General features: G+C 44.4%; 1 protein-coding gene across 3 annotated transcripts in view; it reads right to left on the minus strand.

Annotated features, from left to right (window-relative positions):
* Window positions 1–3586: 3586 nt before the first annotated feature.
* The window catches only part of LOC105470303 (F-box protein 40), a 35108-nt gene continuing 23661 nt past the window's right edge, over window positions 3587–15033 (minus strand). For 2 of the 3 annotated variants that reach the window (XM_011722155.3, XM_011722156.3), the window contains 3 exons: window positions 11522–11554; window positions 8757–10667; window positions 3587–5071 (listed from right to left, as the gene is read on the minus strand). In XM_011722155.3, the coding sequence (XP_011720457.1) occupies window positions 4856–5071; window positions 8757–10667; window positions 11522–11524 (2130 nt within the window). In that variant the 5' untranslated portion in view covers window positions 11525–11554 and the 3' untranslated portion in view covers window positions 3587–4855. The remainder of the gene's footprint in view (window positions 5072–8756; window positions 10668–11521; window positions 11555–15033) is intronic. The other variant, XM_011722157.3, reaches the window with a different exon arrangement.

Genomic DNA, 15033 nt, shown 5'->3' on the forward strand with positions numbered 1-15033 from the left:
TGCTGAGGTAGATAATACTTTTTGTGTGGCCCTCATGGCCCCAAATCTTAAGGCTCCAACCTTTCCTCTTGCAGACATATCCAGGAGACTTTCTCTTACCACTGCCAATTCTCCTGCACCCTAGATGTCAAAGGCTAGGCCTTTTCCTTAGGTTGAACTTTTTTTTTTTTTTTTTTGAGAAGGAGTCTTGCTCTGTTACCCAGGCTTGGGTGCCGCAGCATGATCTAAGCTTACTGCAACCTCCACTTCCCGGGTTCAAGAGATTCTCCTGCCTCAGCCTCCCAAGTAGCTGTGACTGCAGGTGTGTGCCACCACGCCCAGCTAATTTTTAAATTTTTAATAGAGATGGGATTTCCCCATGTTGGCCAGGCTGGTCTCGAACTCCTGACCTCAGGTGATCGTCCCCCCCTTAGCCTCCAAAGTGCTAGAATTACAGGCATAAACCACTGCACCTGGCCTCCTTAGGCATTTTAAACCCAGTCCAAAACAGATCAGCCTGAGCAATGGCTGGGCATGGTGGTGTGGGCCTATAGTCCCAGTACTCAGTAGTCTGAGGTGGGAGAATCACCTGAGCCTGGGAAGTCAAAGTCAAGGCTTCAGTGAGCTGTGATCGCACCACTGCACTCCAGCTTGGGTGACAGAGTGAGACCTTGTCTCAAAAAAAAAAAAAAAAAGAAAGAAAGAAAAAGAAAAGATGGAGAAGGCATTGGAATCAAGGAGGAGCTAGAATGAGTTGCTAAGACCCATAGTTAGTTGCTCCAGGGCTTTATAGAGTTGGTGAGCTGCCCAGCAGGGTGTCCAAGGGAGAGAATTCAGTCATGAGTTCATAGTTTCTGTTTCTGGTTGGGCCAGTAAAGCCCCTTTCTCATTCCTCTCTTCCGCTTATCACTAGAGACAGAAACTAAAAACCATGGCTTCAGGCTGCTAAAAACATAAAACAAAACAAAACAGAACAACAGCACAATAAGGCAGGTTGGACAAGCTTGGCTTGTGCTCTGGTCTTTGTTCATGATACATACTTGGTTTCAGCGACAACTTCTATGCCTGTGAATCACACATCTGTCTCTAGACTTAACTCATAAGATTCACCCAATTAGCCTTTCAGAGTGCAAAGCAGCTTTTATTTCCTCTTCTAGAGACATTGAGATTTCTAGTATACAGAGGTCAGTCACCACAGATATACTCAGTCTCATTCTTCACTTCAGTTTGATTTGATATCACACATAAATCAGATTTTTATAGTGATTTTCGTGACACATCTTCAAGTTCCACCTTGCTTTTCACTTTTTCCTTTGTTGTGAGACAGAAACTTCTTTTCCAGACCCTTATGCTACTAAGGCAGCAAGATCCTCTCTGGCCCAGTTCTACAGACCCATCCTCCATGTTCAGCTGATCTCTACTCTGGACTTGCCTTTCTTGGTGATGATACTCACCAAGGGCTCTGCCCGTAGATATGTCCCCTCCCTGTGTACACAGTCCCTCTTTGCTCCCCTCAGCTGTTTCTAAATCTGAAGCCACATCTAGCTGTCTTGCCTCTGTCAGATAACACTTGCCATTCATGCCGTTCACTCCAGCTTCCTCTCACAAATCATTTCTGTCTAATCCATAGTCGCTCTGAAGGGCTTTGGTGCCACTGCCCTCTCACTATGAAGTGTGCTTGTCTTATTGAAGCTCGTGCTTCAACACGGCTCTGAAGGCAGCAACTGGAGGGGAAGAGTGCAGTTTGAAGTGTACAACCCACAAGCAGTTGTGGGCAGTGCCACTCTCTTGAGGCTGCCCCCACCCACCCAGTTTGGGAAGGGAAAGCCCTCTGCCCTCTTCCTTTCTCCAAGTAGCACCTTTCTCCTCCATTCTCTAAGTAGCACCTTTCTCCTCCATTCTCTAAGTAGCACCTTTCTCCTCTATCCGTCCATAGCCCCTGAATTTCATCTCCATGGGTCTGTAGTTTCCCTTTCTATTTCTATTAAAATCACAAACCCAGAGTGGAATTTAGGAGCTTTTTTCCTCCATGTAGGAAGGACTAGATTCAAAACATGTGGAACTACCACCTGGACAACTCTCTTCCTTTCTTCCCACTGTAGTGTTAGCTTCTTTCCAGTTACTCATCTTCACAGAATAAAACCTTAGGTCACACCCTAGTCATATTTTTAGAAAATGGTGCCTTATATACAAATATGAAATATAAACCAAAGGATGGAATCAGGAAAAATAGAGTGACATTACCAAATAGTGCCAAGTGGCACATGACAATGAAAAGATGAGCGTATTTCTGGTCTGGGGCTTGCTCTACTGCCTTCTCCACTCTTTTCAGAGGTTTCACCTACTTCATCTACACCAGCTCTGAACCATGTTTAGAGAGAACCCAGGCAATAACAAGTACCCAGATTGACTAGACTCTTTCTTTTGTTGGCTAAATTTTTTATCATCTGCTTCTGTACAATCCCTGTCCTTTTCTTTTCCTATTTCCCACTTGCCTGAGGACTGCTAGGACTGCTGGGAAAATGATACCAATTACAGTGAGAGGAATATAAACACAAGGCTAATAACTCAACACTCCTGGCTTCAGGTATAACCAAAGAGAGCTGAAAGGATACATTCCTGCATGTGGCTGAAGGACATGAAGGCATACCAAACAAATCATTTCCATCCGGTTCCCAACTTAAAATCACCACGTGTCTAAAACCTATTTCATAAATAAAGAGCTGTATTAAATCATAACTATTATGGATGACTATGTGAGATAAGATTTTGCTGCACCAAAAAATAAGCATATCCTAACTTATTGTCACTAGTATGACATCCTTTAGGGATTTTCAACCGGGAGCCATTTTGCTCCCCGACCTTTAGCAATGTCTGGTGACATTTTTGGTTGTTGCCACTGTGGGGGTGCTACTGGCATTTAATGGATAGGCCAAGGATGCTACCAAGTATCTTGTAGCACACAGAACAGTCCCTTGCAACAAATAATTATCCAATTCAGACCGGGCACAGTGGCTCACACCTATAATCCCAGCACTTTGGGAGGCCAAGGCGGGCAGGTCACCTGAGGTCGGGAGTTCAAGACCAGCCTGACCAACATGGAGAAACCCCGTCTCTACTAAAAATACAAAATTAGCCAGGCGTGTAATCCCAGCTACTCAGGAGGCTGAGGCAGGAGAATCGCTTGAACCCAGGAGGTGGAGGTTGCAGTGAGCCGAGATCGTTGTCATTGCGCTCCAACCTGGGCAACAAGAGTGAAACTCCATCCCCTCCCCACCCAAAAAAAAAAAAAAAAAATTATCCATTTAAAAATGTCAATATTCCAGCCGGGCGCGGTGGCTCAAGCCTGTAATCCCAGCACTTTGGGAGGCCGAGACGGGCGGATCACGAGGTCAGGAGATCGAGACCATCCTGGCTAATATGGTGAAACCCCGTCTCTACTAAAAATACAAAAAACTAGCCGGGCGAGGTGGTGGGCGCCTGTAGTCCCAGCTACTCGGGAGGCTGAGGCAGGAGAATGGCGTAAACCCGGGAGGCGGAGCTTGCAGTGAGCTGAGATCCGGCCACTGCACTCCAGCCTGGGCGACAAAGCAAGACTCCGTCTCAAAAAAAAAAAAAAAAAAAAAAAGTCAATATTCCAAGTCTCTTAAGAAGCCCTGCTTTAGGGGATGCTAGTTTCTACTGTGTCTTTTTTTCTTTTACTTTTGTTCTTATGAATATTCACTGTTTGTTACCAAAAATAGCAGTATCATCCATTTTTGTCAGACTGAATGCATGACCAGCAATATGGATGGGTAGGAGCAATTTCAGGGAGCCATTAGGTTCACATGTCTTCCTCTCCAAGACCCCAATGGGGTACCCAAGTGGTGTCTAGGAGCTGGTGACTGGTGCCATAGGAACTGCAGTGGGCCTTGTCTGGACTTTGCCAAAGGTGTGGTCTCCTGGGCTACCCTGTGCATTCTGGCATGACGCTGAGGTTGGCATTAGTGTATTGAGGTCATTTCAGATAGCACAGGGTGGCCCAGGGCCATGCCTAGGTTCTGCCTAACTCAGAACATAATTTTCTGAGGAAAAAACATCTTGACCCTTAAGTTATTAAAATGTTACAAAGTAGGCTTGTGGCTTTTTGTCCTAATGTTCTCCATAAATACGGTGTCTCCTTTGGACTCCCCATTTCTCAAGGCTTTCCTGCTGTATGTTGCCAAGATTCTAACAACAGACTCTGTGACCCCATTTCTGCCCCTCATGTTTTGGCCTGTGGTATCTTCAAGGCTGCCATGCTCAGTCAGGGGCTCTCCTATGTCAGGCTGTGTTAGAACTACCCTGGCCTAGAGGCAGTAGAATGGCCAAAACGAGCCCTGGACTTGACCATCAAAACAGACCCAGCTCCAGAGCCTCCAGCTTTGTTCCCTTCACCCTGCATTCCCTGGGGAGTAACTCTTTGTACCTTAGTCCCATTCTGCATTTCCTGTCCCATAAATTTGAAAGTGCTCTGTAAACTAAAAAGCCCATAAAAGCACAGGCCTGTACTGATTATGGAATTTCATGCTCTCTCATCGCTTAAGAAATTGGGTCCATCTTCCAAATGGCCTCAAATTACTTATTTTCTTCTCAGACCAATCTATTTTAGAAAGAAAGAAAACACAAAAGAAAAGAAAAAAGGAAATAAGTCACTAATATGTCACTATGGTACAAGACATGGCTTAGGAAATTCTTTGGCCTTGTGTTGAGGTTTTGAAGGACATTGCATGTTCCAATACACCCTGATAAGCAAATAGGCAGTTTACAGAAGGGAATCCTCAAAACCACACTCTGTCCTACTTCAGGAACTCCGAGAAGAAATCCAAGAAGGGTGCATCGGGTGGCATCTGCATTTTTAGGAGACGTATCTTCCTCGTGGTCTGACTCTAAAGGTGGAGACTAAGCTCTCTCGGGCCTGCTCACGGGGCTGACACATGCTGGTCAAAAGAATCGGGTCAGTTTTGTGCTCTACGATGTTGAAAGGACAGGACTTCAGGTGCTCGGACATGGAGGTGACTTCATTAAACTCCCAGCTCTTGATTTTGGAGAAGAGGCTGCTGAACTGCCAGATCTGTTGAAAAAGATAGAAGTTCAAAGGTGAATATAGGGGTGTTACCCTCTGGCTGGATTTATTTGGGCACTATAAGGAAATATCCTTCTGTTCTTCATATTCTTAGACTCCAGAGTGTTTAGTGGCTCCTGAAGACGTTTGGTAGCCCCTTCTCCAGCATCCAACTCCTAATTCCCCCTGCCAACCAATAATCTTCCCAACCAGCCCTGTAGTTGTGAGAATCACTAACACCAATCAGTATATTGACACACACTCTCCCTTGCTCCTCCACCAGCAAGTGATTAATTTTAGAGTAGATGCACAGTTCAAATCAGGACAATTAGTACCAGTGCAATTCTTATTCCAGAACTTTTGTTGGAGATACCAAAAAGCAGATTCTCTTTTTCTTTCTGTACTTGAACTGCGAAGCTGAAGTCCTAGGAGCTGCCGGCAATCACCAGGGACCACTGAGTGAGAACTATCTTACAATGTAGCCATTATTGAGGAAGTAGAGGTAAAAAACAGAAAGAAGAGATGTCATTTGGGGACATTTTTTGAGCTGTTAGATCAAGCCTTACCTGAAGCCATTACCGTTAGACTTTTTAGTTACACAATCCAATAAACTCCCTTTATTGTTTATGCCACTTTAGGTTGATTTTCTATTGCTCGAAATTAAAGTATTCTAACTCATAAGAGTCTCACTAGAATGGGAACCCCATAGGAAAATTCTATGAGTTCTGAAATATCCTCTGGTCTTTCCACCTGGGATGTAATGGCAAAGTCACCATTTTCAAGTCTGGTTATGTGAGTAGGCATAGCCCAATACTCTTTCAACCTGACTACTTCACCTACAGTTTCTTGTCCTTGTTGCTATGTAGGAAAAGTGGTTTCTTTGAGATCTTAGAACTATTTCCCTTTTTACTTTAAAAATCCATTCTAATGTGAGTATCCTTTAGCCCCAACTAAATTTTCTTTCTTTCTGCAAGGAAATTAGCTTGTCCCAAATAATATCTGAGAGTGGTCAGCCAGCATTGAACTGGGGACAAACTTGAGCCAAAAAATAATGGGATTTCTAGTGTCTAAATTAAATTATTTACATCTGATGTTAGGCGTTTTTAGACAGTACTATTTCTGAAGGCAGTGTGTTAGTCTTCATTCATGTTCCTCCTAATACGTGCTAGGTTGGCAGTCAGTGTTTATTTAACACTTGAATTCAGGCACGTATACGAGAGAGAGAGAGTCTTGTAATTACTTTTTGAGGAAGACTGCTCAGGAATAAATAATGGAAAACATACAAAATGTTTTAGACATAATCAATAAAAATAGATGCAAACAACTCTAACTCCCCGATGCCAATTTGCAAATACCACATACTAGGAAGAAATTCAACAGTGAGATTATGGAATTATTGACCTAAATGGGCATCATAAATTCATGGTTCATATTACCAACATGTTTACCATGAGAAAGGATGCTACAGGCACTGGGATATGATGAATTAGGAGCCTCACTTCAGTATGGTACAAGCTGGTAGAAGTTATAATACACTTAAACAAACATGACCTATTGGGGAAAAGGAACAAGGTATTTCTGAAGGGAAGGGTTCTTTGATCTATACAGCAGAGTGTTTTTTGAACAATTAAATTAGCATTTGAACCAGGGGAAATCAGTGGGCCAAATTCATTTAGAATTTCAAAATGTCTTTATCAAAGGCAAAAACTGTTTTAAAAAATGAGTTGACATGGGACTGAGGAGATTTGTTGGCCTCCTGTACCAATCAGAGTCAGAGCAGGGAACAGGCAGCACTCTCAGACTTGGTAATTTGAAGAGAATTTTTTTTTTAAAGGAATGATTTACAGACGCGAGAACAAGGTATAGGAAAGCCACGAGATACAGTGCAGTACCCAGGGTGAGTAGCTACCTAGAGAGTTATGCCCTGGGCCTGAAAAAGAAGGAGGAAGGTCGTTGGATCCCGGAGTGAGTAATTTTGTGGAGAGAGCCACCTGATAAAGCCACCTTCAGTGGAGGGACAGCACCTGCTCAAAGTGTCACAAAGGGGAGGAACCATGCAGAGGGGGAAACCAGGAGAATAGATACTTCAACCTCATTCTTCCCTCCCTCCCATCTCCTGCTGACATGCTCCATTTAGGTTATCCCCACTGGAAGCTGGAGGGCAAGGAAGCCAGCTGAGGCAATCTGTCCAGGTCAGCCTCCTGGGGGACAGACAGGGTGGAGAAGGATGGAGAATGGGTCTTATGAGCAAACAGAAGATATTCAGCACACATACACAGATGAACAGGCACTACCCTCTGGATTGCTATTTATGTGTTTATAGGTCTGTCTTTTCTACTAAACTGACCTCCTTGAGTCAGTCTTATTCTCAGCAACTGTTCCCATGCCTAGTACCCTGCTTGGCACATAACAAGCTGTTTAAGGCTGGGCGCAGTGGCTCACACCTATAATCCCAGCACTTTGGGAGGCTGATGGGGGTGGATCACCTGAGGTTGGGAGTTTGAGACCAGTCTGACCAACATAGAGAAACCCTGTCTCTACTAAAAATACAAAATTAGCCGGGTGTGGTGGTGCATGCCTGTAATCCCAGCTACTCGGGAGGCTGAGGCAGGAGAATTGCTTGAACCCGGGAGGCAGAGGTTGCGGTGAGCCGAGATTGTGCCATTGCACTCCAGCCTGGGCAAAAAGAGCAAAACTCCATCTCAGAAAAAAAAAAAAAAAAAAAAAAAAAAGGGCGGGGTGCAGTGGCTCATACCTGTAATCCCAGAACTTTGGGAGGCTGAGGCGGGTGGATCACCTGAGGTTGGGAGTTTGAGACCAGCCTGACCAACATGGAGAAACCCCGTCTTTACTAAAAATATAAAATTAGCAGGGTATGGTAGTGCATGCCTGTAATCCCAGCTAGGAGAATCACTTGAACCTGGGACGTGGAGGTTGTGGTGAGCCAAGATCATGCCATTGCACTCCAGCCTGGGCAACAAGAGCAAACTCTGTCTCAAAAAAAAAAAAAAAAAAAAGCCCTTTAAAAATATTTGTTGGGCTGGGCATGGTGGCTCACGCCTATAATCCCAGCACTTTGGGAGGCCGAGGTGGGCGGATCACAAGGTCAGGAGTTCCAGACCATCCTGGCTAACACAGTGAAACCACATCTCTACTAAAAATACAAAAAATTAGCCAGGCATGGTGGTGGGTGCCTGTAGTCCCAGCTGCTCAGGAGGCTGAGGCAGGAGAATGGCATGAACCTGGGAGGTGGAGATTGCAGTGAGCCGAGATTGTGCCACTGCACTCCAGACTGGGCGACAGAGCAAGACTCCATCTCAAAAAAAAAAAAAAAAAGAAAAAAAAATTGTTAAGGCCAGGTGCAGTGGCTCACACCTGTAATTTCAGCACTTTCGGAGGCCGAAATGGGAGGATCACTTGAGACCAGGAGTTCAAAACCAGCCTGCACAACACAGTGAGACCCCATCTCAATTTAAAAATTAGTCAGATGTGGTGATGCACACCTGTAGTCCCAGCTACTTGGAAGACAAAGGCAAGAGGATCACTTGAGCCCAGAAGTTCGAGGCTGTGGTAAGCTATGATTGCACCACTGCACTTTTGCCTGGGCAACAGAGAGAGTACCTGTTTGTAAAAAATGAAACAAAAAATTGCTGAATGAGTCAATCAATCCATCAATAAATGAGTGTTGACTTACCTCTCTGTGGACTCTCCAGGAGGTGCCTCCATGGGAATACCTCTTCTTCTTCCATTGCAAAAGGACCATCCCTCTCTCTTGTAACAAAGTGGCACAGATATTCCTCATCAGCACAGACACCTGGGAGAGCTGGGCCAGGCTGACACTGTCCAAGAACCCAGCAATGTACTGTAAAATCTCCAGGGGCAGGCTGGTTAAAGAATTCTGGCTTTTTCCTCCATGACCCAAAAGATGGTTGTTCTTCCTTCGTTCGCTCAGCTCTGGAGCAACCTCCGGCTTAATGGCAAAGGTCTTGAGCTCCTGGCTGTAGATTACTTTTGCCTTTTGCCCCGGGGGACGGAAATGGTTTTGAACAAATGTACATCCCAAGTAGGCGAGGGGGCATCGATGCTGGAACCAGCCGTTGAGACAAGACTGAATGTCTGTGTGGACATTCTTGAAGTGCAGGGGGAACTCATCCCTCCTGAAGAATTTGTTGCAAGTGAAAGTGAAGGCAGAACTGCTTTTGTTGTGTCTCCTGGTGACACACTCACTGTGCAGCTCCACATGGAGTCCCCCTGGGGTGGCAGCGGTTAGGTCAGCCAGCACTGTCCCAGAGGAAAACTGTTCTGGCTCAAAGTTGTATGTTTGTGTGGCAAAATCCATGAACAGTCCATCAATGCTTCTGGATTCAGAGATGACGTGGCCTTTGAGTTCTCTTTCCAAAGCACACTGGAGGGTGGTCTTGATGAGATCTGATTTGGGCAGGTCCTCCACAGTGATCCCCAGATCTGAAGTATCCACTGCCTTGTGTTCACTCGGCTTACAACTCAACATGGCATCTCCAAGTCGAGCTCGCTTTCCACAGTAGCTCACAGGAACTTTGAAGGTGTAAACAGTCTTAACTTCCTGAGCCTCAAGCTTGCCATAAACAAAGTCTCTCTCCTTGGGTGTACAAGCAGGCATCTGACCAAAGTGGATCAGCATCCGCCCATTGTGCACTAGATACATGTTATAGTCCTTTGCATCCACAGCTGTTTTCAGTCTTTCCAGAACACCATCCTGCCAAGGGGCAAGCCCTGTGGTTTCCACAGCTGTGTGAACGTTCTGCTGCTTCTGATTTTCCTGTGGTTCTTTCTTTTTGGGAGCGCCCTCTCCTTCTACCATGTTATTGCCACTGGAAATCTGTTCCTTCTCTGGGCCATTCTTGTTCTTGCTCTCACAGCTCGCTGACGAATTTGTTAAAGCAGAGGCTGCGTGCTCTTTGCTGAAAATATTTTCCCACTGGCCAAACTTAGCCAGGTCCATCCCTTCTTTGGTTTTGGCTAGCACCTCCCGTTCTTCTTGACTTAGCTCTGCCATCTCCCCATTAGTTGCTGACAAACCATGTGGTACCAAACTGATATCCACTCCACCCACTGCTCCTCCCATTTCCTCCACACCGGTTTCACCATTCATAGTTGGTTCCTCCTCAGTAGCCTCTCTAGTTTCTGGGAAAAGTTCCACCATTTTCAAGGATCTGAAGAGGACCTTCTGGTCCTGCAGGGCCAGGGCTGTGTCCAAACACTCCTCACTGGGGGTCTCTTTCATGATGTTCTCGTGAAGGGTGGTTTCAGAGTCCACATTTGGCCAGCGGTTCCACTCCATGGAGCAGCAGACCACGCTGGCGGGGCACACCTGCAGGTGCTTGGCCAGTTTGTGGCGGGACATGGACAGAGGGCAGCCATATTCGGAGTTGAGGCATGGAACCTGCTCTAAAGGGCAGAGGAGCTGGTGCTCTGCCTCTTTGCACATGTGGAAGGTGGCACCACAGAGCAGGTGGCAGCTTATTACCAGGCAGGAGACGTTGGGTTCCGCAGGAATGTGGCAGTGGCGGTTGAAGCATCCCTCACAATGCCTGTGGTGCCCTGGCGGAGGCCTGCGGGCTTTCCCCTGGACACACCAAGGACAGGGGAAAGAAAACAAATGAATACTGAGGAGATGCTCTGTGCATGTCTGTGACTGTGTTTTAATTGACATATTTCCTGTTTATGCCTGCTTTTTGTAGAAACCTTGAAATATATGGAAAATCACAATCCCACAATCCAGAAATAACAACTGTAAGTACTTTTTAGAGTTTTGCAACAGTTTATTGTATATATGTGGTAGATGTGTTTAGAATAGGAAAAAAAGAATTGAATATAATGGACTACACTGTTGACAATTGTTATTTTTGAGTTGTGGATTACAGGTTATTTATATCATACAGATAATACTATGGATACAACTCTTCATCCTGCTTTTTACATTGCTATTAGAACACGAAACTAGATTGTTTTATTAGTTATTCTCTACAGACTTTCTTCATAATGGCAGTGTAACATACCGGAATATGGGTGTGCTATCATTTAATCAACTACCACCAGAGGGCGGGCTGGGAGGACAGCAGCCAGCTCTGGTTTTGCTCGCATTTCTGTCCCTAGCATCTAGCATGGGCCCTGGACCTTTGTGGGTATTCAGTGCTTGCTGAATGAAGGAATTGCTAGCCATTTAGATTATTGCTGGCTTTTTGACTATTTTATTTAAATGTTCACTAAAACTCTTTGCTCAAAAATCCTTCTCAACTGTTTTCCCCTTACTCTGCATCAGTTTCTTCCAAGTTCTGTCCAGGATCTCTGGTTTGGAAAAAAGTTGATAAACATCATCAACCCGTAAGAGCAAGTCTGCTAGCTGCTTGGGCTACAGGATAAATGAAGGAAGACCTGGACCTCTCAATGGTGAAGCTTCAATAAGCTCCTGGTGCTTACCATGGTGCCCCAATTTCTTCTTGCTTCTTAGCTCTAGGGGAAAATATGAATATAAATGATTAGTAAGAAAAGCAGTTAGGTTACCTGTACTAACAGGGGCTAAAGAGACTTCACACACTGTCTCATTTAATTCCTTCCACCATCCTGGAGGTGTCTTTATCCCCATTTTTGAGTCAAGGAAACAGAAGCTTGAAGGTAAGTAACTTGTCCAAGGTCACACAGCTGCTAAGTGATGGAATCAGCTTTGTAGTCCAGGCCATGCTGGCCCATGCTATTTTCTCCGACCCCCACTGCCCTCTGATAGGGCGTATTACCAACCGTGGGATGTGTAACTTCTGCTTCCTGTAACTTTCTCCATTGTCTGCTGACAATTATCCTGGCATTCTAAACACTCTTCTACCCACAATCTGGCCTACGTTACCTTCTAATCTTCTCTTCCACTGGGGCTTCCTGTCCACTTAGAGGTCAGCCTGACATCTAACTTGGTCTGGGGCAGTGTGTAGGTGTCTGTGAAATATCTGTAACATGCCATTTCCCCTGGTATATTCAGCTGTGCTAGAGCAGGGGTCAAAACCCCAAAGGCCCCAGAAGTTGACTGAACGGAGACTCTGGCAAGTGAAAGAGAAAATGCCCTGTCTTCAGGGAAATGAAATTTCTCAGCCCTGGTTAATTGATGCCATGTGGAAATGTGTTGCCAGACTTGGTTTTTCCAGAGACCTTGGGGATGTGGACTTTTGTGAGTGGTGATATGGTTTAGTGGTTAGAAGGCAGACTGCACAGGTTTACACCCTGGCGCTACAAGTCAGTGGCTGTGAAGACTTTGGGAAAGTTACTTCACTTCTTTGTTCATCAGTTTCCCCATCTGTAGAGAGAGGATAATAATAGTACCTATCCCATAGTGCTGCTGTAAGGAGTAAATGAGCTAAATATACATGAAACTCTTAGAACAGTGCTTGTTTCACAGGAAGTGATCTATACATGTTTGCTATTGTAAAGTAGTATTTTATATTTCATCACAATGCAAAATATTTTACTACATAATATATCAAAATAAAAATACTCTGAATTTTAAATGTTAACAACTAACTTAATTTAAAACAACACTCTATTTGAACCAAAGAAAAACATGAATACTGGCCAGATAGGATCTGTAGGTTGCCAGTTTGCAATATCTGGTCCAGAGAATTCGTAACATACTTTCAGCACTGTGTTAGTCTGTGATGGAGGGGAGGTTAGCATCCAAATGTCAGTACATCCATAAGTTTAAAATTTGGCCAGGTGCAATGGCTCACACCTGTAATCTCAGCACTTTGAGAGGCTGAGGTGGGTTGATTGCTTGAGCCCAGGAGTTCAAGACCAGTCCGAGAAACATAGCAATATCCTGTCTTTACTAAAAAAAAAAAAAAAAAAAAAATTTAAAAATTAGTGGGGCATGGTGGTGCATGCCTATGATCCCAGCTACTTGAGAGTGACACTGACGTGGGAGGATTGCTTGAGCCTGAGAGGTCAAGGCTGCAGTGAACTGTAATGGCACTACTGCACTCCAGCCTGGGTAAGAGAGTAAGACTCTGTCTTAAAAAAAAAAAAAAAAAAAAAAATTTACTTTAGAATTTGCCAATTCATTGTGGGTAAAATTTCCCCCAACTTGAAAAAAAAAAAAGACATTTCAAATATACAGAAAAGGTGAAGGAATACATACAACAAACACCAAAACATACTTTATTTAGATTCAGCAATTGCTAACATTTTACCATTTTTGTGTCCTTTCTTTCTCTCCTCTCTGTCCCTCTCTCAATCTCCCTCCACCCCCCAACCACACACACATACACACACACACACACACACACACACACACACACAGTTTTGACTGAGCCACTTGAAAATAAGTTGCCAGCCGGGAGCGGTGGCTCAAGCCTATAACCCCAGCACTTTGGAAGGCCGAAGCAGGTGGATCACCTGACATCAGGAGTTTAAGACCAGCCTGATCAACGTGGTGAAATCCCGTCTCTACTAAAACTACAAAAAAAAAAAAAATTAACCGGGCACAGTGGCATGTGCCTGTAATCCCAGCTACTAGGGAGGCTGAGGCAGGAAAATTGCTTGAACCCGGGAGGCAGAGGTTGCAGTGAATCAAGATCGTGCCATTGCACTCTAGCCTGGGCAACAGAGCGAAACTCCATCTCAAAAAAAAGGAAGAAAGAAAGAAAGTTGCTGATATAAGATGCTTTATCCCTAAGTACTTCAGCTTGTACTTCCTAAGAATGAAGACTTATAGTAACATTATCTCACCTAAGAAAACAAAAATACTTTTCTAATATCATGTATAATGCCTATAGTCACATTTCTCCAGTTGTCTCCAAAATGTCTATTATAGTTATTTTTAAATTTTTAATATTTTTATTTATTAAACATTTTTATTGATATATAATAGTTGTACATGTTTTGGGGGTACATGCAATATTTTGATGCCTGTATACAATGTGGAATGATCAAATCAGGGTAATTGGGATATCCATCACCTCAAACACTTTTCTTTTTTTTTTTTTTTTTTTTTTTTTTTTTTGAGACGGAGTCTCACGCTGTTGCCCAGGCTGAAGTGCAGTGGCGCGATCTCGGCTCACTGCAAGCTCCGCCTCCCGGGTTCCCGCCATTCTCCTGCCTCAGCCTCCTGAGTAGCTGGGACTACAGGCGCCCGCCACCGCGCCCGGCTAATTTTTTGTATTTTTAGTAGAGACGGGGTTTCACTGTGGTCTCGATCTCCTGACCTTGTGATCCGCCCGCCTCGGCCTCCCAAAGTGCTGGGATTACAGACTTGAGCCACCGCGCCCGGCCAACACTTTTCTTTATGTTGGGAACATTATAATTCTTCTCTTTCAGCTTTTTTTTTTTTTTTTTTTTTTTTTTTTTTTGACAGAGCCTTGCTCTGTTACCCGGTGTGGAGTGCAGTGGCACATCGTAGCTCACTGAAACCTCCACCTCCTGGGTTCAAGTAATTCTTTTGCCTCAGCTTCCCAAGTAGCTGGGATTACAATCATGCACTACCATGCCTAGCTAATTTTTGTGTTTTTAGTAGAGACAGGGTTTCACCATGTTGGCCAGTCTAGTCTTGAACTCCTGACCTCAAGTGATCCACCTGCCTTGACCTCCAAAACTGCTGGGATTACAGGCATGAGCCACCGTGCCTGGCCTCCTTTAGTTATTTTGAGATATACAATAAATTATTGTTAATTATAATTTTTCTACTGTACTATCAAATACTATAACTTATTTCTTCTAACTATATATTTTTTAAAATTTTGTTGTTGTTTTTTGAGACAGAGTCTCACACTGTTGCCCCGGCTGGAGTGCAGTGGTGCAATCTCGGCTCACTACAACCTCTGCCTCCCAGGTTCAAGCAATTCTCCTGCCTCAACCTCCTGAGTAGCTGGGATTACAGGCGCCCACCACCATGCCTAGCTAATTTTTTGTATGTTTACTAGAGACGAGGTTTCACCATGTTGGTCAAGATGGTC

Source organism: Macaca nemestrina, chromosome 2, assembly GCF_043159975.1.
Source record: "Macaca nemestrina isolate mMacNem1 chromosome 2, mMacNem.hap1, whole genome shotgun sequence".
Classification (NCBI taxonomy): Eukaryota; Metazoa; Chordata; class Mammalia; order Primates; family Cercopithecidae; genus Macaca; species Macaca nemestrina.